At 40.0% G+C, this 22,790-nt stretch overlaps 1 protein-coding gene across 1 annotated transcript in view; it reads right to left on the reverse strand.

Annotated features, from left to right (window-relative positions):
- IQCH (IQ motif containing H) overlaps nucleotides 1-22,759 on the reverse strand; it is a 177,027-nt gene extending 154,268 nt beyond the window's left edge. Inside the window, exons 1-4 of the mRNA XM_070499300.1 lie at nucleotides 22,638-22,759; nucleotides 15,479-15,601; nucleotides 13,879-13,973; nucleotides 4,537-4,654 (exon numbers count right to left, since the gene is read on the reverse strand). Of these exons, the coding sequence (XP_070355401.1) occupies nucleotides 4,537-4,654; nucleotides 13,879-13,973; nucleotides 15,479-15,601; nucleotides 22,638-22,688 (387 nt within the window). The 5' untranslated portion in view covers nucleotides 22,689-22,759. The remainder of the gene's footprint in view (nucleotides 1-4,536; nucleotides 4,655-13,878; nucleotides 13,974-15,478; nucleotides 15,602-22,637) is intronic.
- Nucleotides 22,760-22,790: the final 31 nt, after the last annotated feature.

Here is a 22,790-nt window from a genome sequence, read left to right on the forward strand (position 1 = left end):
TGGCTTGCCAAGCAGTGCCATGTCCGTATTGGGATCTGAACCGGCGAACCCTGAGCTGCCAAAGTGGAACGTGCGCACTTAACCGCTAGGCCACCTGGCCAGCCCCAGGATTTTGCATTTTTAGCAGTGGTGAGGAAAAGCCATGACTTTGAGGTCAAACACATCTGAGTTTGAACCCTAGTCCTCCCATTTCTTAGCTGTAAATTACTATCATCTCTCATCCTCAGTTCCCTCATCTGTAAAATAGGGATGATGATAATTCCTTCCCAGAAATTGCTGTGAGGATGAGAGAGGACTTCATCATCACCGCTAACAGAGGCTCCCGAATGGTCTTCTGCTTCTGCCCTTGCCCTTTACGTCATATTCTCAACATGGAAGCCAGAGCGACCCTTTCAAGTTGCAAATCAGATGAAGAGCCTCCAGCGCGTCTCTTTCTCATCAGAGTAACATCCGCAGTCCTCACAATGGGCCACAAGATCTGGCCCCTCCTCCTTTCCTACTTCTCTCCCCCTCGCGCATCCCTCTCCGGCTTCCTTGTTGTTCACTCTCCTATCTCAGGATCTTTGCACATTCTGTTTCCTCTGCTCAGAATGCTCCTCCTCCAAATAGCCAAATGACCGCTCCCTCACGTCCAGCAGATTTCTGCTCGTGTCACCCTACAAGTGAGACCGTCCCAACACCCCTATGTTCCTTCTCCAGCTTTTCTCTCGCCAACTTACATCCTGTACATTTACTTTTCAAATCCTTTTTTGTTTTCCTAATGCCTACCCCACCCCAACTAGAATGTGAGCTCCAAGAGAGCAGAGAAGTATGACTGACGCCTAAAATAGTGGCTGGCACATACTAGGTACATAATCGAGGTTGACCAGTATTCATCAACAAATAATAAGAAGAATTAACACTTATATAGCACTCACCATGTATGGGGCCCTGTTATAAACATTTACCTGTGTTAACTCATTTATCCTTACAAAGCGCTATGAGGTGGGTGTTATCATTACGCCCATTCTGCAGATGTGGAGCTGAGGCACAGAGAGGTTAAGTGACTTGCCAAGGTGCCAGTGTAAGTGGTAGAGCCAGGATGTGAATCTACACTTCTAACCAGATATTGTCATCTGATGCCACACAGGGCACATCTAGGCACTGGTGGCAGCAATGAACGAGAGAGAGTCTCTCTCCTTTAGATTGATAGAGACTTAAGCAACAAAACAACGAAATGCAATGGATAAATCTTAGCAGATCCAGGGTTGGATAAAAGATCAGTAAAAGCCATTTGGGGGATAATTGGGGAAATCTGAGTGTGAGCTCGGTAGTCATTATATTCAAGAATTATTGGTAATTTTTTAAGGCCTGATAATGGTATTGTAGGTAAGTAGGAATACGCTCATTTCTAAAGACGCCTGTGCAAGCATTAAAGGGTGAAACATCAGTAGGTCTATATTTTAAAACACTTCAATAAAAGATAGATAAAGCAAAGATGGTAAAGGTTAACACTGTTAAATCCAGGTGAAGGAGAAATGGTTTGGTTTGTTTGAATATTCTCAAAACGTTTTTAAAAAGCCATGGAAGAGGAAAAGAATATTTTTAAAAAGTCTCTGCTCTCATGGAGCTTACGTTCTAAGACAGAGCTCACAGTGGTTGGCTCATGGCAGGCATTCTCCTCTCCCTACTCTATTCTGTAAAATCAAGCTGCCATCTTATCAGCAATTTTCCACCCAGTGTGAAGTAGGGTATAACTCACAGTGAAAATCTGTGAAGCACCCTTACTTGCCCTGACTTTTCCTTCTTTGATCTCTCACCATATTATTCTTCATAATGTAAAAAATCCTCAATAATTTAATTCTGATCAAACTTTGAAAATTTCTTTCTCAATTAGATCTAAATTCACAAAATTAAAGATTCCCGTCTCAGACACAGATCTCACACATTGCTGCGGCATATTAGATCATGCTATATTTTTTCATGTCTGATTGATAAAGCATCCATTTTATGGAACTAACATAGGAAATAACTCTCAAGCAATGACACGGGTTTATTTTCCCTCCTCCACAAACACACCGACTGTATCTCGCTTCTAAGCAGGTCCTTTGATCTAAACAGTTTAGGAATTTCTATTTTGAAATTGCCTTCAGACTTAGCTTGTCAGACACAACAAGAAAATCAAATACTCTCTTGGCCTATAAACTTTTTCTCCTTCTCTTCTTCCCTCCTCTTCATCTTTCGTTGTTTTTATTTCAAACCCTTTCCTTGACTGTTCTGAGGATACGTGTGCCTGTCGCCCAAGATGTTTCCAGGAGGGGCTGGGCTGGCACTGAGTCAGAGCTGAGACATACTATGAGGAAAAACCATCAGAATATGGTTTTCTCAAATGTAAAAGAAGATTGATAAACAATTCTTAATTATGATTCTTAATTACAACTGAGCAACTCCTAACCGTTTGTCATTTAAGTTTTTTGGTGTGAAACGGAATTCCAAAAACAGCTCTCCACTTTGGAAAAAGAGCTTAAAAGAGCAACTGGGGTTTACCTAGTTGAAAAGGTCTGCAGTGGGCAATTAGAGGTGGTAATATCCCAGTTGGATTTCACAACTACTTAATAATGTAAGCTTTTCAGTTGGTGTAGTAGGCTTGCAGAACAGCTGGCGAAACAGCACTGCTTGTCATTGACTTTACTGTGCAAAATTAGGGCTATCTTTTGTGCCAGCGGTGATGCATTTTTAAGCAGATGTCACTGATATCAGGAATAAAACATCAACAGGGATCCAGGCCCTGGAGGTGAAGTCAGGATGGGAAACAGTCCCTGCCCCTTTCTAAATGAAGCTCACCCATGCTCACCGCAGCTAAAAGAACCCGGGGTTATAGTCAGCACATAAGATTCCTTATCTTTATAATCATTGCCAGGAGTCAAAACTCTTTTGGGAAAATTAATTCCTGGCCAGTTTTTTTTTCTGGAATAATAATAGCAACTCTACCTTCTACAACAGTTCTAATTTCAGATACTTTATTTCATCGTCCTTATAAAGCAGAGATCTACAATCTTCCACTTGTAGACCCTCTGTGGCCCTCCTAAGATTCCTGGCAAAATAATAAAAATTTAACTGAAGCAGGTACTTAATAGTAAGCAAGATAAGTTTAAGCTCCCTTTATCACAACACTCTCTTTTATTTTCATCCAAGACTTTATTATCATCTGGTATTTTCTTATCGATGGTCTGTCTCCCCTCACTAGCATGTAAGTTCTATGACGGCAGGGACCTGCTCTGAATTGCCCATCCCAGCGTGCCCCTAACAGTCCTTGGCACAGATTAAGTCTCCCATGGATAGTGGCTGAATGAACCCAGTGTAACAAGAGCAAGGACAAAGGTAGGAGCGGGCTGCTTTGGGAGTGCAGAGCAGCCTGCACTGACATTTTACACAGGGATGAGCATACCCTTAGAGGTAACTGTAGTGGTTTCATTTATTCCTTCAGCAAACATTTATTGAGAGTCCCCTGGCATTATATAGCACTGAACAAACTGAGATGGATGTTGCCCTAATTAAGCTTACAATTTAGTGGGCAGACAGATATTTTTTAAAAAATCATACAACCCAATATCTAATTACAAATTGTGGCAAGTGTACTGAAGGAAAAATACAGGCTAATACAACAATTATAAAAAGGGTACCATAAGTTGGCTGCACAACTCTGTGAACATACTAAAAACCATTGAATTGAACACTTAGAAAGGGTGAATTTTATGGTATATAAATTATATCTCAATAAAGCTCTTATTTTAAAAAGGGTCCCAGAGGGGTTAAGAGCACAGCTCTGGATCCCTACATTTCTGGGTTCATAATCCTGACTCTGACTCTTACTGGCTGTGTTGTCTTGGGCAATTTACTGAACGTTGCTGTACCTTGGTTTCTTCATCAATAAAATGAAGACAACAATGACACCTCTTTATAGGGTTGCTCTGGAGGTTAAAGAAGTTAGTATTCCCAAAGCACTGGTAACAGTACCTGGTACCCCAAAGAGGCAACCTACTAATACTTTGGGGGAGTCCGAGAGGGAACAGGACTCAAATTGAAGAAACACCCAGTGGAGACACAGTCAGAAACCTCCTGAGCTCTATCCTTTGCCACCTGGAGACTCTCCATCTAGGGCTTTGTTCAAAAATTAGAAGGCATTCTGTTTTGATTTATTTTGCTTTCTGACGTAGAAATTGACAATACCATGACCATACCTGAAACAACGACATGTTTTCTCATTTAGAACACAAAGCAAATTTCCTACCTTTAATCTTAAAAAAAATTTTTTTCAAACAACTTTCCTGAGATATAATTCATATACATTAAAATTCACACTTTTAAATTGTACCATTCAGCGGTGTTTAGTAGATACAGAGAGTTGTGCGGCCACCGCCACTATCTGATTCCAGAACGTTTTCATTATCCCGAAAGAAACTGGATATCCATTAGAAGTCACTCGGCTCTCCCCTCCTCCCAGCCCTGAGCAACCTCTAGTCCACTTTCCGTCTCTCTGGATTTCTCTGTTCCTACCTTTACTCTTGGAAAGGGATGTGGAAATGTACTGTGCTGTTTTTGGGGTTTCCAAAGTTTACCCTCAGATTCCAGAGGGAAAATAAATAATTTCTGATCAATTACAGCTGGAAGCAACCTAAATGGGAAAAAAAAAAAAAAAAGAATTTAAAATCAAATTTGCTATCTTAAAAGCTTCACAAACTGTAATTTTAAAACAATGTATCCTAGATAAATTACATTTTATAGGAAATATCCTATTGGTAATTACAATAAATTAGACCAATCTTCAGCATTTTAGTCACTAAAAACTGCAGCTATTTATTAAGCATAAGAGCTTCCAAGTCTGATAATGACCATTATAGCATGAATAAAAAGCTCTATCTCTGGCTGTGTTTAAATGACTCACAATTGACAGAATTACTACACTGTAAAACATTTCTTGAAAGAAAAATACAAGATGCTGTCTTTTGTTTAAGAAAATCAAATCACAGGATAGCCAATGTTAAATATATTTAAAATGCTGCTCCCTACACAGTTCATAGGTTTTCATTCTTTCAACCTCTGCTATTTTATATAATTGCAAAGACTTAGTGATCAAAAGTGGTTAAAGGCTTTTCTTATTAAGCAGTGGGCAGTTCCATGGGAGAGTAATGTAAAATAAAATAAAGTTGTAAGAATAAGCATATGTGTACAGTGTGTGTCTTAAAAATTTTAATTTGAAAGCAGGTTCCAGTTCTTTAAAATGGTCAACATAATTAAGATCAATGAAACTCAGCCACCAATGATTCTATCTCTTGATTATACTGATGCCCATTTTTGTAAAATTATCATTAAAAAGCAACTTGTGGGGCCAGCCTGGTGACACAGTGATTAAGTTTATGCATTCCACTTGGCGGTCTGGGGTTTGTGGGTTCGGATCCTTGGCGCAGACCTATACACCATTCATCAAGCCATGCTGTGGCAGCGCCCCACATACAAAACAGAGGGAAATTGGTATAGATGTTAGCTTAGCAACAATCTTCTTCAAGCAAAAAAAGTAAGATCGGCAACAGATGCTAGCTCAGGCCCAATGTTCCTCACCAAAAGAAAAGAGAAAAAAAAGCACAACTTATGGACTTTTGGCTTTGTTCCAACATGTAAAGAACCTGGAAGTTATCACCCCCATCCTCACAACGAGAAAAAGTTGAACAAACCAAGAAAGATCTCTTCTTAGATCTCTTAGAGAACTGAGATCACAGGGAAAACTGCTGCCCCGAAAACCGGTGGTTAGGCCCAAGTGAAGCCTGCTGCTAGAGCCAGTCCCTGCAAGAACACACAAACTCTCATCAACAAATCTCTGTAGGCTCCGCATGGATTAGCTTGAGAGTTAAAAATTATGAGGGGTTAAGTCTTAGGGAACCCCATACTTGGTGAGTTTTACCTCCAGGAGCCCCCATATTCTCACTGTGAAGATCAGAGAAAAATCTCCTGCTCCCCACGTGGGGAAGGGAAAAGAAACCATGTTAAAATACTCCCAGAGAGTTCTGTTCTTTGTTCCGTTCTCTGTAATGAGCACCAGCTTTCAAGAAAAACTGTTTTACCAAAGCCTTATCAGACCTGAAGAAGGGCAATTAGTGAACTCCAGCCCCCTCGAGTCTTCCCGCCTCACCTAAGGCAGGGGAAAATGCTGAGAAAAACTTGTGAAGGTGACAGTCCAGGAGCCTAGACCCACTCAAAGAGTGAGACCTAGTCACACGATTGTCAAATGCCTTCCCCAGCACAGGCCTTACCACCACACCTACAGAGCCTCTGTACAACAGAGGGTCATCAATCAAAGAACAGCTCGGCTCAGACTCCATCTAAGAAGGAGCTTCTAGGGAACCCAAAGACAACAGAGGAGACAAAAACAAAGACAGTGGAGGAGATTCAAGCCTCAGACACCTACAGTTACAGCAAACAGTAAACATAGTGTAACTCTTAGCCAGAGAAAGGCCTACTTACCTTGGTTCCTATTACCCAATACGTTATGTCCAGCTTTCAATAAAAAACTACAAGGCATTCCAAGAGGCAAGAAAACAACAGTCTGAAGAGACAAAGCAAGCATCAGAATCAGATTCGGATATAACAGATTTTGGAATTATCAAACCAGAAATTTAAAATAACTATGATTAATATGCTAAAATATTAATCTTAATATCCATTAATATCCAATGGAAAAAGTGGACAAGACACAAGAACAGATGGGTAATGTAAACAGAGATTGAAACTCTAAGAAAGAATCAAAAGGAAATGCTAGAAATAAAAGTACACTGTAAGAACTAAGGAATGCCTTTAACAAGATTATCAGTAGATCGCATACAGCCAAAGAATCAGTGAGCTTGAAGAAATGTCAATATAAACTCCAAAACTGAAATGCAAAGAGAAAAAAGAATGAATGAAACAGAACAGAAAATCCAAGAACTGCGGGACAATAACAAAAGGTATAACAGATATGCAGTGAGAATGTCAGAAAGAGAAGACAGAGAGAGAAACGAGCAGAAAAAATATTTGAGTAATAATGACTGAAAAATTTCCAAAATTAATGACAGACACCAAACCACAGATCCAGGAAGCTCAGAGAATACCAAGCATGATAAATGCCAAAAAAAAACCATACCTAGGCATATCATATTCAAACTTCGGAAAACCAAAGATAAAGAGAAAATCTTGGAAAGAGACAGAGAGAAAAAACACTGTACCTACAGAAGAACAAGGATAAGAATTACGTCAGACTTCTCTTTATAAACAACAGAAGAAAGAAGAGATTGGAGTGAAATATTTGAAGTGTGGAAAGGAAAAGATCAACCAGGAATTCTGTATCCAGCAAAATTATCCTTCAAAAGTGGAGAGGAAGTAAAGATGTCCTCAGACAAACAAAAACCAAGGGAATTTGTTACCACAGACTTGTCGTGCAAGAAATGTTAAAAGAAGTTTTTCAGAGAGAAGAAAAAGGATGTAGATCACATATGGGGTATATGAGGCAAAAAGAAATCTGGGAACCACATCCCATGTCCTTCCTTGTGTCCCAAGGTCCCTAACTGGTCTACCTTCTTCTCTCTCTCTTTCAAAGTCATCTTAGGTTTGTTTTATATATAATATCCAGAGTTTTAGTTGTACTTAGCAGAATAGGGGAGATTATGTCTACCCCATCCTCTTAGAAGTGAACTCTCTTAGTATATGTCTTAGGAATCCTTTTTCCCCCATGGATTATGTATTTAGAAGTGAATTTTAATTGAAATAAAATGTTGTAATCCGCTTTTCCCCTCCACATATACTGTGAGAATTTTTCCACATCATTAAAATTTCTTGGACAATATCAGTTTTAATAGCTATATAATATATGCATAGATGTGTTATGGATTTAATCATTCTTTTACTGTTCACATTTAAGGTATTTCCAAATTTATTGCTATTAGAAATAACACTGAAATGAACAAACTTATACAGAAATTCATGAATCTCTCTCCTTATTTCCTAGGATAAATTCTTAGTGGTGCCACTGCTAACTTAAAAAATAATAATTTAAAAAATCTTCTCACATGTGTTGAAAAATTGCCTTTAAGAACTTTGTGCCAATTCACACCTCTACCAGTAGAAGGATGCCCATTCTGCCGCCCCTCACCAGCACTGAGCATTAGGGTGGTTTAAATGATCTGTTTTGCTAATTTATAAAGAAAAAATACCAATACATCGTTTAATTTGCATTTCTTTGGCTTACCAGTGAGATTAACATTTTTCCCATTTTTACTGGTTATTTGCGTTTCTATCTCTGTGAGCAGCTTGTTGATGTCCTTTTTTCTACATCAAGGTTTTTCTTTTTTTTTTTTTTTTTTGAGATTTTATTTTTTCCTTTTTCTCCCCAAAGCCCCCCGGTACATAGTTGTGTATTCTTCGTTGTGGGCCCTTCTAGTTGTGGCATGTGGGACGCTGCCTCAGCGTGGTCTGATGAGCAGTGCCATGTCCGCGCCCAGGATTCGAACTAACGAAACACTGGGCCGCCTGCAGCGGAGCGCGCAAACTTAACCACTCGGCTACGGGGCCAGCCCCTAGGTTTTTCTTTTTTAATGGCGAGAGCTCTTTGTACTCAAGAATATTAGGAAGTTTTGTGACATATCTGTTGCAAATATTTTTCCAGTTAGTATTATCTTTTTTTGATGCTTTTTAAAAATTTATTTTTTGTTTTCAAAAATTTCAAACCCACAGAAAACCTGAAAGAACAGTGGGCATCTGAATACTTTTCACCTAGACGACCAAGTGCTAACCTCTTGTTACCCGTGCTTCATCTCTCTCTATGACTAGAATGCAGTCATGTTCTACATAAGTGGGATGTGTGTACTGCCTTGTAACAACTCAGAATAGATTGGCTCCAAGGTGCTTCAACAACTGAGTGAAAATGTACCTTCCAATCTACTCTTGCCAGTTCACAGAAACCTCTTCTTTCCCTCTCACTGTGTCTCACCGTTATTTATTTGCTTTGTTCTTGTTTTTTCCCCCTCAAACATCATCACAACCGAATATACAATGAAGATTTCTGTGCAGTTCTGATGGTGCTGGTGCAGGTGGTCCTCACCCTGCCCGTGTCAGTAAGCGAAGCGTGGTCGTTAAGAACAGCGTGAGCACATAGCACAAGCAGAGAGGTCAGTGAAAGTCAGCGACGATAAGAGCAAGAACCACACTCGGATGCAGAAGAAGAATCCTTGCCAAAGGGGGATAATAGGGAAACTTATTTTGAAAACAATGCCAAAGCATTTTGAGCTCTTTGGAGAAAACATGGCACTTCTGGTATTGTCCTTATCGTTGTTTTCTGAATGACTGCTAGGAACATCTCGCATTTGCTGGCATCCATTATCATTACTTTGTGTACCTACTGGTTTTTGTCTCTACTGGACAAAATTACCAGATTGTCCCTTGAGCAACACTTGCTCAAGAGGAAAACCATCTTTTGTGAAAATTAGGCTTCCTGGTTTTCAGACAGCTGTGGAAAGGAGAAGAGGGTTAGATTGCAGACATTTGACTGGACTTGAATCTGAGCGTCACCATTGACAACCTGTGTGACTTGAGACCAGTGTGAGCCTCATGTTGCACCTCTTTAAAAGGAAAGGGTCAGGGGGGCCTGCCCAGTGGCGCAGCGGTTAAGTTCGCACGTTCTGCTGCTCGGCGGCCCGGGGTTCACTGGTTTGGATCCCGGGTGTGGACATGGCACTGCTTGGCAAAAGCCATGCTGTGGTAGGCGTCACATGTGTAAGGTAGAGGAAGATGGGCACGGATGTTAGCTCAGGGCCAGTCTTCCTCAGCAAAAAGAGGAGGATTGGCAGTAGTTAGCTCAGGGCTAATCTTCCTCAAAAACATAAAAAAATTAAAAAAAAAAAGGAAAGGGTCAAAATCCACTTCATAGGTTAAAAAAACAGCCATTTGCAAACTGAAAATAGTGACAATGATGGTGAAATGATGATAATGAGGATGATGATATGTATATCTGTTCTAAATAGTTTTTAAAGGTGTATGCAGGATAGCAGTCATTTGGAATGAATATCCCGATTTCCTGGGTTTCCATGGATAGAATGAAGCCTCGTGTATCTGAATAATGATGATTCTCAGTTACTCATAGGAACTGTGCTCTGCTGTCGAATGAGCAACAGAGATGTGTAGTCCTGTTATATGCCACCTCTCTCACAAAGAGTTGCTGTCCTCGAGTTTTGGCCTCTGATACCCCCTCCAACTTACAGTTTAGGCAGATGTTGGCAGTCCTACCAGCCTGACTGCCAGGTCCCATTCCCGGCTCAATCCTAGCACAAAAGCCTTGCTCCAACCCTTCGTAGCAATGGGGTAGCAGAACCTCCAGGACCAGGCTCTTGATCATATAGAGGCAGGCCCTGTATGTGGCCAAAGAATGTTGATTCCAGGGAGTCCTGCTTGTCCCAGGGATTCCAAGCACAAATTATCTTGGTATTAGGAATATCAAGTCTGTTTGCTAAAATGCAGATTCCAGGACCCTATCTGGGAACCAGTGAAAGAGGATTCCAGTGAAAGAAGATTGCAAATCAAAACTAAGAACCATCACTCTAGCCCTGTGGTCTCTCAAATAGGGTGCACACATCTCAGATGAAACATAAGACAATGCCATTGGTGGTGTGAAGAGAATAGACAAACTTCTATTCACATAAAATAAGAAATATATAAAATAAGAAATTACTTTATCCTACTATTTGATATTCAGCTTGTCATTGGATCCCTCATGTAGTCAGGTCACCTGCAGTTCTGGAGGCCTCCTGACAGTGGAAGCTCCAAACCACAAAGGCATGAAGAGTGGGGCCAGCCCTGGCACATCTGCTTTCAGGGTGTGAGAATGCCCTGCAGTTTACTCATGCAGCGATCATGGACTATATGATCTGGTTTTAACTAAACGAAGCCTGAAAAAACGGACAGTTGTCTTCAAAAGATGCCTGCAAAAAGCGCGCTGTATTTGGAAGATAATGATAACAACATCGGTGAAAAACAAGAAAATGGCAAAATGGACACTTTTAGTATGAGCTTTTCTTCAGCCACATTAGAAAGTAGAAATGATGATAACCCAATTGAACCATAAAAAGTCAGCCTCCAAAATCCCCCCAAACTTAAAAATTATCCAGAAGACTAACTGAAATATGGACTTGCATTTAACCAGCACCAACGCTGAATCTCAGCTAGGTGTAGAGTGTGTTTTGGGATATTAGCTACAGCCAGTATGAAGCCATCAGGATGAAGAAGGTCAAGAAACCAGAACGTTATAATTAATCATCGTTTTTAGCAAGAGAAATTAGTTTGGTGCTGTTAATAAAGTAAAAAAAAAATGTTTTAAAATGTTTATTTCATTATTTAAAAATTTCTATGTTGGTGTATTTTATAATGTATTCACTCTATATAATAATAAGTAAGTAACTTATAAATAAATAAATTATACACATATTATGGGTGCATGCCCAAATTCTTTGACTGATGGCCACGTGGGATGAAAGGCCAGGTCCAGCTTCTGTCCCAACTTGAAGCTTTCATGAAGCTAAGTCTCCCCTCTGACTTGCTCATCAATGCTGAGACCAAGCAAACTGTTCCTCAGTGAGTGATGCCATTGGTAACGAAAAAACACCTTCTCCCTTGGGTATGAAGGACTTTGTCATGGAACCTCAGAAGAAAAACGCAATGAATCGGCCAGTCCTGCTCCCCTCAGGCAGGGGAGAACCTGAAGGAATTCTGGGTTCTGCAACCTGCTCTGCATATAATCTCCCAGCAGGCCACAGCAGAAGCTGAGTCTATCCGTGAGTCTCTTGGGACACCCCTGCAAGTGCAGAACCAGGTGTGACTATCTACCTGGGAGCATGTCAGTCACAGGCGACAGCCCCTGATCTCCCGGGTCTCCTGTTTTCCATTGCCGTCTACTGCTGCCGCTTCTCCTCCTCCCTGAGCCACTCCTTGTGACTCACACTTTGACTCCCAGCGCCTGCCTCAGGCCTGATTACTTTGAACACCCACTTTGGACTTTTCTCCAGTTTTTGACCTTGGCTCATCTCATTGCATTTTCAAATTTCATGCCACTCTAGCACCACACATCCACAGCTGTGACTGAGATGCTCCCCCAGGCTTGTGGGGCCCATACAAACTTTCCAGGCTTCCATCTTCCTGATAGAAGGGCTGCTGATTATATATTGTATTGATTAGGAAAGAAAGGGTCCAAGGACCACTTCTAGGAGCCAGCTCCACGCCCTGATTAATATCTTCCTTCACTCTTCCAGACCCTAATAAGGGGCAAGGACACTCCTTGGCAAGGGAGAAGAACTGCACAAGAAAAAGTCTCTGCCAGAAGCTTTCTGTTTGGTTCTCTATAGCTGCAATTGCTTCCTAGGTTCCTCTTTTCAGCTATTGTAACCCGCAAATCTATAGCCCAGATTCTCTGCTCCTTGTCAAGATAAGAGGACAAAGAGAAACCTGGAGACAGGACAGGAGAAGTTTCATTAGGGTTGGTGACATATAACAAAGGAAGAGCAATAGCATATATTGGAGTATATGAGGAAGCCATTTGGTTTCAAACTAATTTGCCCTGACCTTGTTTTTCCAAAAGGGCCTGATGTGGCCTGTTGAGTACACATTGTACATCTGCTTTAAACATTTATGATGTCCCAAAGACAAGAATGATGCCCTTAAAGATAGGGACGTAGCTTCCCCCGATATTGGCACTTCCTTAAGGATAAAGATCTCTTCCTAGAAACTAAGGACTAATTACCGACCTGCTGCGCTCACCTTGTAACCACTGACCTGCTGTGCTAGCAAAGCAATCTTGTGACTGTTGTAAAAGGGATATTCCTGTCATATGTGATGTATGCTTTTTGTTCCAAGATGGTATCCTTCTTATTATTTTCCCTACAGATTCCTTGTTTTAAAAGATTGTGTATATTAACCTATTTGCAGGTCATATTTTAATTCCCAAATGTAAAAATCAAAGACATAAATGACTAAAACCTAGACAGAGCAGGGAAGGGCTGTCTCTACCAGGGGATGACGGATGCCTGTGGCTCTACATCACGTGGGGGAAAGGAAGCAGGTACGATTTTTATCCAAGGCCCTGCTCCCCATACTGAGTGCAGGACTTGGCTATGCCAGTACGTTTCCATGTTTCCTCGTGCACTGTTTCTGAAACTTGACCTCACTGTCCGATATTATTCACTTATGCTTGGTGTATATTTACAATGCAAATAGGGCCACAGGATTTTTAAGCTTAGTACAAAACCTTAATCTACGTACACTCAAATTCAGGAAGCCTATATGTGAGAAGGTCCAAAGCGAGGCAAGGTCATTTCTCTTTAACTCAATTCTACTTTTGATAAATCATCTCTTAGGAATGTATTACATAAGGAGGATTTCAGGCAAGTTTTATTATTTTTGTTTTGTTTACCCTGGATACCAAAATCATCTTTACAATAAAGCACATATGACATACTAAAAATTGTATAGAAAGTACCACATGAATAGCGTAAAAACTGATTTACATTAAAATATTTCCTTTAGGAGTTGAATTTTGGATACCTTTCACTAAAAAAAAAAAAAAAAAAAAAAAAGAGTAACACCAAAACTAAGACCTGGAAATAATTATCATGGTTTCAAGCGTTAGAACTCAATAAAAGTAACCCAGAATAAACTTTATTAAAGTCCAAATGCTGCCATTAACTTTGTATGCAAAACCTCTACTGAAATTAGTGGAATGGATATGAACAAAGCCAAGAAAATTTTGTTTTTACAGTAATCTCACCTGAACAAGAAAAGTTATTTTTTTATTGTACTTATTTTGGACCCCGAAATGGCTATTTTACTTACCATTTGGAAGTGTGAGGAGAATATACGCTATCATCGTTAACAGGAATCGTTAACACGTGTTGGTTTACAACATTTAAATACTTCTCAATGTGAATCTGTTACAGAAAAGTTCAAGTTTAGGCCATTATATGGACTTAAGATACTCAGCTAATTTACTCCAGTTCATTAGGTTAACACTCTGAATAGTGTAATTAAGGCAAAAGACAACATGCTATGTGGTTATCACATGCCTAAGGTATCATTAGGCATCTCAAGGCCAAATTACTTTAACTATCCCAAAAAGCATAATAAACAACTGAGACTCAAAGCTTGAGTGACCTGTAGACCTTGTCACAAATGAAACTATGTACAATAGTCAGTAAATTGCTTAGCCAGGTAAATTTCTAGGCAATTCAGACATGGAGTAATGTCTTTCTCTTATGAGCACTTCAAGCAAGCATCCATCCGAGGAAAGAATTTGGCCTTTAGGTAACAGATTATTTAAAATGGCCAACCCAAAGACTCCAGCTGGGCCCAGCCCGCTCACCATCAGGTAATATAGAACAATGATGTGCTAGTCTCATGAGGCTACAAAATACACCAGCTCCCTCACTGCCTCCGGAGCTGAGCAATGAAGTGATAACATGGTAGAGTGAAAGTCTGAAGCAAGAGCAGAGACACTGACAGTTAGAGATCTAGAAGATGGAGCTGGACTTTATTTGGACCCATGTACTAAGACATCCTTGTTTTATAAATGAATATTATCCTGGTCTGAAGATTGGATTCTCCCCTGCCCTTAGATCCATCTATAATGATGAAGTCCCTATCTGCTTTTTCCCTCTGTTCCAATATGAGTATATTTCTTTAGTTTTACCCACTGTGTTACAATATCACAAAAATGACTAATCTCAAGGAGCCAGCCCCGTGGCTGAGTGGTGAAGTTCCCGTGCTCTGCTTTGGTGGCCCAGGGTTTGCCAGTTCGGATCCTGGGCACGGATCTAGTACAGCTCATCAGGCCGTGCTGAGGTGGCATCTCACACAGCACAACTAGAAGGATGTACAACTAGAATATACACCTATGTCCGGGGGGCTTTGAGGAGAAAAAAAAAAAAAAGAGGAAGATTGGCAATAAATGTTAGTTTAGGGCCAATCTTCCTCATTAAAAAACCCATGAGCTCTGAAGCAAGAAAAAAAATGACAAATCTCAAAATATTTAAGCTATTTGGGAAAAGTCCTCTTATTTTTTAGAATCCAGTGAATTTGATGGAAACTCTCTGCAATGGAGTGGTATGAATTCTTTTTGGTCAGGCATATTGTTGGACTAATAGTGATTATTTTTTTAAATTCGAAATTCTTTTTATCAAACCACATTTTAGGGTTATCACTGCATAATCTTAGATTATCAGTATTTTAAATTCTTTGTGGATTGTTTCAGGATGTAAACCAATCAATCAGTAATAATCATCATTATCATGAAATAAAAGGAAAGGAATGAGAGGTGAATCTAAGTCCACCTCTGCCACAGGATTACACAGCATCCTGTGAGAACCACAATTCTTTTCTTCTGGAAGAATCTTTGTCTTCTTCCCATCTCTTATTTAATATCTAAATCTCTACTTACTTTTAACCCCACTTCAGTCCTTTTGATTGCTGTTTCAAGATTCCGAATGTCTAAAGTCTCTCCTTTTTCCTCAAGTGGGAAGTTTGTTAATTTCTCCTTTAACTGATAAAGGTCTTCATGGACCTATAAGGATAAAAAATATAAAATATTGAAAAAATACGTACATAGTCCACCTGCAACAGTTATTTTAAAGGTTTGCAATTTTCTTGAATTGCTAGAGATAATAAAGTTGAATTTTATGGTATTTATTGAAAAGGACAGTCTCTGTGGTTCTAAAATATGCTTTATTAGAATATTCCATTATTGTCTTTCAGAATTAAAGAAACTAAGCTTTCATACGACTTTCTATTTGTACTTCCTCTTTTAGTAAGAGATCCAAGACAAAACTGTAACTCCACGATTGAGCTTTCTCAGAGGGTAAAGCAGTTGAGCCAGAGATGATAAGCAGTTTGTGCCAGATTCCGATTTCTACTAATTGGTTAAGAGGTGAGAAAATAGAAAACTTCCAGTAAAGAGAGGTTCTAATAGAAGCAGTGCCTTTAAAAAGAGAATTGTAAATATGTTGGCAGGGCCTGTTAGTTTTCCATTCTGGCTGGATCTTCGCCACTTACAGCTCTGAAGAAGCTCCATAGGTGTATGGTCTTGATTTTATTTTACATAGTCAGAAATGAAAATGATCCATAAAGAAAAAGCAACGTATTATTACTGTAACATTTTCCTTCAATGTGTATTACCCTTGGAAATGATGAACATCTCTCCGATGGCAAGCCCCCTCAGAATAAAATGGGCACTACGAAATTAGACAGCATAAGATTCTTTGCTTTCATATTAGAAACCAAACTTCTGCGGATAAATACAGATGGCACCAATTATTGTATGGGCTGCTGCCACAAGAAAAACATTTTGTTATGCAAAAGTATGAACCCAACACCTGTTTCAGCAATACTCACACCAATAACAATCTGCAGACTGGGTTGCTAAAGGCATTTTGAAACAGTTACCTTTTCTGTGTTAGTATAACTGGACCTACACCTTGATCCAGCCTATGTTATCGATTACCTCTCGAATGTTCCCACGGAGCCAAGGAGTCAAAAGATCAGAATTTGCATCTTTTCACCAATGGGCATCACAGTCTTGGCAGACACACCTGGTCATTTGTACTCTGCACAAATTGTCGTGTAAAGCCTTCAGGGCTCACAGATTGAAATTTGAACACACCTACTGTTTGCTTGTAGGCACTGAGGATGAAGATGTTCTTCTCTCGATTGTTTTGTCCAAATTACTGTTGCAAGCTGATTGACCATCTATTGTCTAAAGACATTTGGAAAGTAAAAAGAAGCAGTTCAAGGGCAATCCCCACTTCCAGGCCCACAATTTTTGGTTCATCCTTTGAATGTGCTGAATTTCCCTCTCGTAGCTCTAGTATCTGTAGCATTTGCAGCTTCATGTATCATTCTGTAATTACACCTGTCAGCTGTGGGAGGGAGTGAACACTGCACTAGCTTACTTATCAGGGAACCAAAGGTCTGATTTCTTCATCTGGCTTGTGTGGACAATTATACTTCTTCATGGAGTCCTGAGATAATACGTAATTGGTCTGGTACATAGTTAAGATGTCCATGTGCACCATCCATATTTTCTCTAGTTTCTTCACCAAGGGATAACAAAAGAATTACTCTACTTCATAGAATTGTTGAATGAAAATGAGGCAATACATGTGAAAGTGAATGAATATAGGCTTTGGAGCCAGACAGATATGAACTAGAGTCCTGTTTCCTCCTTTACTAAACTGATCTTGGCAGATTTACTTAGCTTTTTAGAACTTCACTGTTTTTATCTGTAAAATGGGGATAAATAGCTACCTCTCAGAATACTGGCAAGAACAAAACGAATTAAAGTATGTAAAGTGCTTTGTACAGGACCAGCCACACAGGAGGACACAGAACAAAATTCTCCTCTCCTGAACTGTAAAATCTAGTGAGACTCCTTGCACATAACTGGCACTTAGTCAATGCCCATTGATTTGAATTGCTCTCCTAATCTTTCTCAAGAGCTTTTTACCTTTCTTACCATATACTTTTTTCTCCCCTTTAACAACCACACATCTGTTTGTATAATTGCAATAGAGGCAAGTATTGTAGGAAATGTGTCATCAGACTTGAGTAGGAAAAGAGATTAAGTTCTAAATCTCTGTTCGTTCTTTCTTTCTTTCTTCTATTTTACGTGTCACCCGTCATCTCCGTGACCATCAAACGCATCACTTTCCATACATTTCCTACTTGGAGGGAGATTATTATTTTGACAATTTGGGGACAGGGCTGCTTAATAGAAGCCCTTGAAAGATTTAATGTCAAAGATTTGCTCTAGAATTTAAAAGAGCCATGCAATCGGGCTCCATATTGTCAAAAGCAGTCTTGTAATCCCATTTGATTCGTCTCTTCTAAAGATGGAGGTTGGCCAAGTCATTCTCATCACTTTCCCATTCATTGTTATGTTGTATGCTCCTGGCAAATCAGACAGAGGGATTGATGAAAAAGACAGTGAAATATCAAGCTGTCAATTAGCTCCGATATTTATAAGGTTGGTGTTAACATTACAACTGTTGGGTTTTTGAAATATGATTTCCAAAACTAATTAAAAAGCTAATTTTGATTGCAAGACTAGGTAATCCTTGCTTTGCACAAACATATGTTTAATTGTTGGGTCAAGCAAGCATTTATAAAGATGTGTTAAAAAGGCAGGACGTTATTATTAATAAATCGCAAAAACAAAGCTTCTAAGAGCTGCTAACGAATGAAAGCACCCAGGAAACAGCCCAGAGTCAACACCAAACTTCTTCAAGATTGTTTCACAAACATGCCGTAACCCGTTAAGGATCGACACACTGGATTTATCACTGTGGGCAAGTCACTTTACAGCTTTGTACCTTAGTTTCTTCTTCTGCAGATGGGGCTAAAAGTAACACCTGCTTAGTAGAGTTGTTGTTCGGACTTGAGATAATCTAAAGCTCTCAGCACAGCGTTTGGCTCTCACTAAAAATTGGCTACCATTTTAATTACAATGATGATTGTTACCACTATAGTAAAACCCCACTATTCTGATTAGTTGAGGAAAGATCCCGCTAAAATTGCAAAAAGTCTGAATTATAGACTTGAAAGTGAAAGTAGTAGTTAACGAAACGCTGCCTAGTAGAACTCCACGTGGAGACGATAAACATATTTCCTGAACCAAAACTAAAAACATGGACCTTGATACATGATCTGACAATGGGATGGAATATTAACAATGAGAACTGCCCTGAAAAATCCAAACATATAAGGCACGTTTTCACAGTAAGTCAAAGAGTTTATAATTTAGAGCACTGACCTTTTTTTACTTATTTTCTCTTAAGTATTTTAGACATTTTATCAAAATACTACCTTCATTATTAACTTGTACCATCTATTATATTTTCTAAATAATAGTGTTATTCCAGTTCCATTCATTTTTGCACATAGCATACATTATTGGAGACTGAATTAATGAGTAGATCATTATCCAGAGACCCAGGATCTATGTCCCAATCCTGTGCCAGGTAAAATGGGATATCCAAAAAATCAGCTTCCATCAGGGAAACAAGGCATAGCTTGTTTGCCAAATAGCAACACCCGTAAAGTTCTAGTAGAGAATGGAGTAATCCTGGTTAAAAAGGCAGGTGAAAATCAATTTTTCCTTTTCTTCCAGTAGCTTAGAGTAAAAAGTAGGCTAACTTTGAAAAGACAAAGAAATGTACATAAAACTAAGTAATATTAAAGAGGAAGCGACTAGATCTACCAATAACTAACATCTATTGAGTATTTTTTCAAATAAATATTATAATGCAAGATTTAAAAAACCTCAAAATTAATGCAAAGCTTTATGATGAATACAATGTCAAAATTTAAATAAAAACAGGATCTCTGTAAATAAAGAGTGGATTCCTCCTGGCTTCCCTCTCTCTGTTAATGGCACCTTCATCCCAGCCTTGGTGCCTGGGGCAGCACCAGCTTCCCCTGGGAATGTTTTAGTAATTCACATTTTCAGGCCCCACCCTAGACCTAAGTTGAGTATTATACTTTATGTGTTATCCTATATTTTAATCCTTAGAAGCCTTCTAAGAAGGAGTTTATACTATTATCTTCATTTTATACTTGAGGAAATCTGAGGTTTAAAGTGGTTAAGTAACCTGTGCAAGGTAACACAGCTGGTTAATCTAGGCAGTCTGAATCCAGAGCCTTCGAGCCTAGCCACTAACCAGTGCATGCATAATATCTACAAATATACTAATGTAAATTTATAAATATACAAAACTAAAGGTTGGGGAAAATTCAATGGAAAAGGCAGGATTCAAAAAAGACTTTCTTTTTCTACCATGATTGATGGAGGGTTTGAGAAGATTGCTTACGTTTTCTATGTATATGGGTCTACCCGCAATGCTCATCTTTGGTTGGTTTCCTTTCCATAGCATGAAATAATAATTGTACTTATGTGATAGGTCTGTTGTAAGGATTAAATGAGCTAAAATATACACAGCACTTAGAATCGTGCATGATACCTGGTAAACACCATGTTAGCTTTGATTCTTTTTCTTTGAAATCATATTGCAGCTCCTATTTTACAATATGATCTCAAGCAGTAGCTCTCAGACTTGAGTGTGCATCAGAGTTATCCGAAAGGTTTGTAAAAAAGGTTGCTGGTGCCCACCTCCAGAGCTTCTGATTTAGTAGGTCTGGAGTGGGGTCTGCAAATCTGCATTTCTCACAAGTTCCCAGCTGGTGCTGAGGATGCTGGTCCTAGGACCACGCTTGAGAACCAATCGTCTAAAGAGTTGCTTCACGGATCTGATTGAGACCCCGACCTCACGTACTCTATTAGGGTGAAACAAGTGGAGATTTGAAGTACCTCTGCTTTTCTGGCAAATATATATAATATATAAATTGACAGAAACAATTCGATTGCCTAGGCTAACAGCAAAGGAAGTCCACTTTACAGTAAAGAGAAATGATGTAGCTTTGGGGAAATTGGGCCAATTTAGAATCAGAGTTGGATCGAATCCCAGCTGTGTATCCTCCAGAAGAAAAAACTGAGGCCCAGAGAGGTGAAGTGATGAGCCAGTGAGCCACTGGAAGAGTGTCATTGCCAGGGTCAGACCTCAGGATTCTGACTCCCAGCCAAGCGTTCTCTCCACTAGAGGTGCTGCTTATTGGCAGCCTGTTTGCAGGAAGCAGATCACAGCCCCAGGTAGAAGTGAAATCTGTTGGCATGTCTGAGAGTGGTGCTGTGTGCTCACGAACACTCGGGACTCAGCAGGAGAGTAGTGGAGTCTCCACATTTCCTTGTTATAGACAGTCTACATGGTACCAGGGAGGGTTTTACACCGTATCCAGAGACCAGCCTCGATAATCAGGTTAACAGGTAAGCTCTCTTTCTCTACACAGCCCTCCACCCGCAAGTAGGGTGCTGATCAGCATGGATGTGACTATTCTTAGCTCTTCCCAAAGAAGGGTCTTGGCTTTGCCCTTGGACACTGGGGGAGGCGATCTCTAGGCCCCGAGTGTCCTGCCTGATAGGAGTGGCTTTGCTTGAGGGCTTTGGCCACCAGACAGTCTAACAATGTGATTTGTGATGGGGGCTTTGAGCCATGCTCCCATCAGTTCCAACCTCTAGAGGAACTAGAGACTGTAAATGCATTAGTCTGAGTTGCTCTAGCAAATCAGCCAGTGTGAGGTGGTCGGGGCCCCCAAATTTGTAGACAGTTGGTCTGAAGTGAGGATGGCTCTGGCGACCCCTGAACTTGCGCCTGGTGTCACAGTGAGGGCAGTCTTATAGAGACTTCCCTCAGACTTTGCAGTTTGGCTAAACTCATTCTAGGGAGATGGAGAAAGAGAGGATAATAAAAGGTGAGGTAACATGATCTGGGTATGACTCATGATAGGGAAGTCTATGAAATTGGTGAGGGTAGGGGTTTGTATTTTGGAAAAGGTGAATTTAAAGAAGTCTCTCCCAGATGGGAGATAACAGACCAAAATCAGGAAGAAAAATTAGACCCATTGCAGATCTGAGTGAAAGTCCTAATAGAGTGACCTTAGGCAAATCACTTCAAGCCTTAATCAAATAGAGCTAAATACAAAAGTTAAAAGGGATGATATATGGAAATGTTTTAAAACTACCATATGTAAATGTGAAAAAACAACAAAATGCTTTTCCCATTTTGGAAAAATCTGAGTGTAACTGTCACAAACTGAGTTGTACTGGGGAAGTAAAGACTTTCTTGATATTTCCCCTCCTCAGATTAGAAAATGTTATTTCCCAGAGTTTTTAAATTTGTCACATTTTCATATTGAAAACTTTAACTTGATTTGCAATCCATTATCTTTAATATATTGTTCTGTGTGTGTTCCCAAGCAACGGACTTTTATCTTATTTATTTTTATTGGGATATAATTGACATATAACAGTTTCAGGTGTACAACACAATGATTCGCTATTTGTATATATTGTTAAATGATCATCACAATAAGTCTAGTTAACATCCATCACCACACATAGTTACAACTTTTTTTTCTTGCGATGAGAACTTTTAAGATCTACTCTGTTTGCAACTTTCAAATATACAATACAGTATTATTAACTATAGTCACCATGCTGTACATTACATCCCCAGGACTCATTTATTTGCAAGGAACTTTTAGATCCCCAAAATTTGGGTGCTTAAGAAAATCAGTTCACACGTTTCAATTTCTCCCCAAATTTATCACCTCCCCAGTGTGGCTGATTTGTATCGCCCCCACATCATGGGTTCAAATTTTTCAGAACATAACATTTTTAACATGGTGCCTCAGTGTAAGATGGATTTTTCCGAAGTAAAGGTTCCGGCGTGACGTGTATGGTTTTCGAGTTATAACAGAGGCAGAATGGTCGTGCTTCTGGAGCGCAACCTCCAGGGTAAGGCACAGGAGGCGGCTAGTGGACCAGATCTGGGTTGGCATATTTGGGAGTTCTCTGAGAGGTGGTGCCGCTCGCGTGATCTAGGCCGTCTGGGGGCGCCGCTCCAAATGGGTGGGCGCAAGTAGATCTGCGCTGCCGCAGCTCGCTCAGAAGGGTCTTAGCTGGGCAGGGCCGGGAAAGACACATTTCCCACCTGGATTAAGATGGTTCCGATGGGGTCGCAGTTCTCAGCCTCTTGCGCCATGGCTAGGACCCGGGAGGGATGCCTCCCAGCGGAGGACGCAGTCCCCAGGCGCGGAAACCGCCCGCGGAGGGTGCTCGTCCCCATGGCAACACCAAGCGCAGC

Source organism: Equus asinus, chromosome 2, assembly GCF_041296235.1.
Source record: "Equus asinus isolate D_3611 breed Donkey chromosome 2, EquAss-T2T_v2, whole genome shotgun sequence".
NCBI lineage: Eukaryota > Metazoa > Chordata > Mammalia > Perissodactyla > Equidae > Equus > Equus asinus.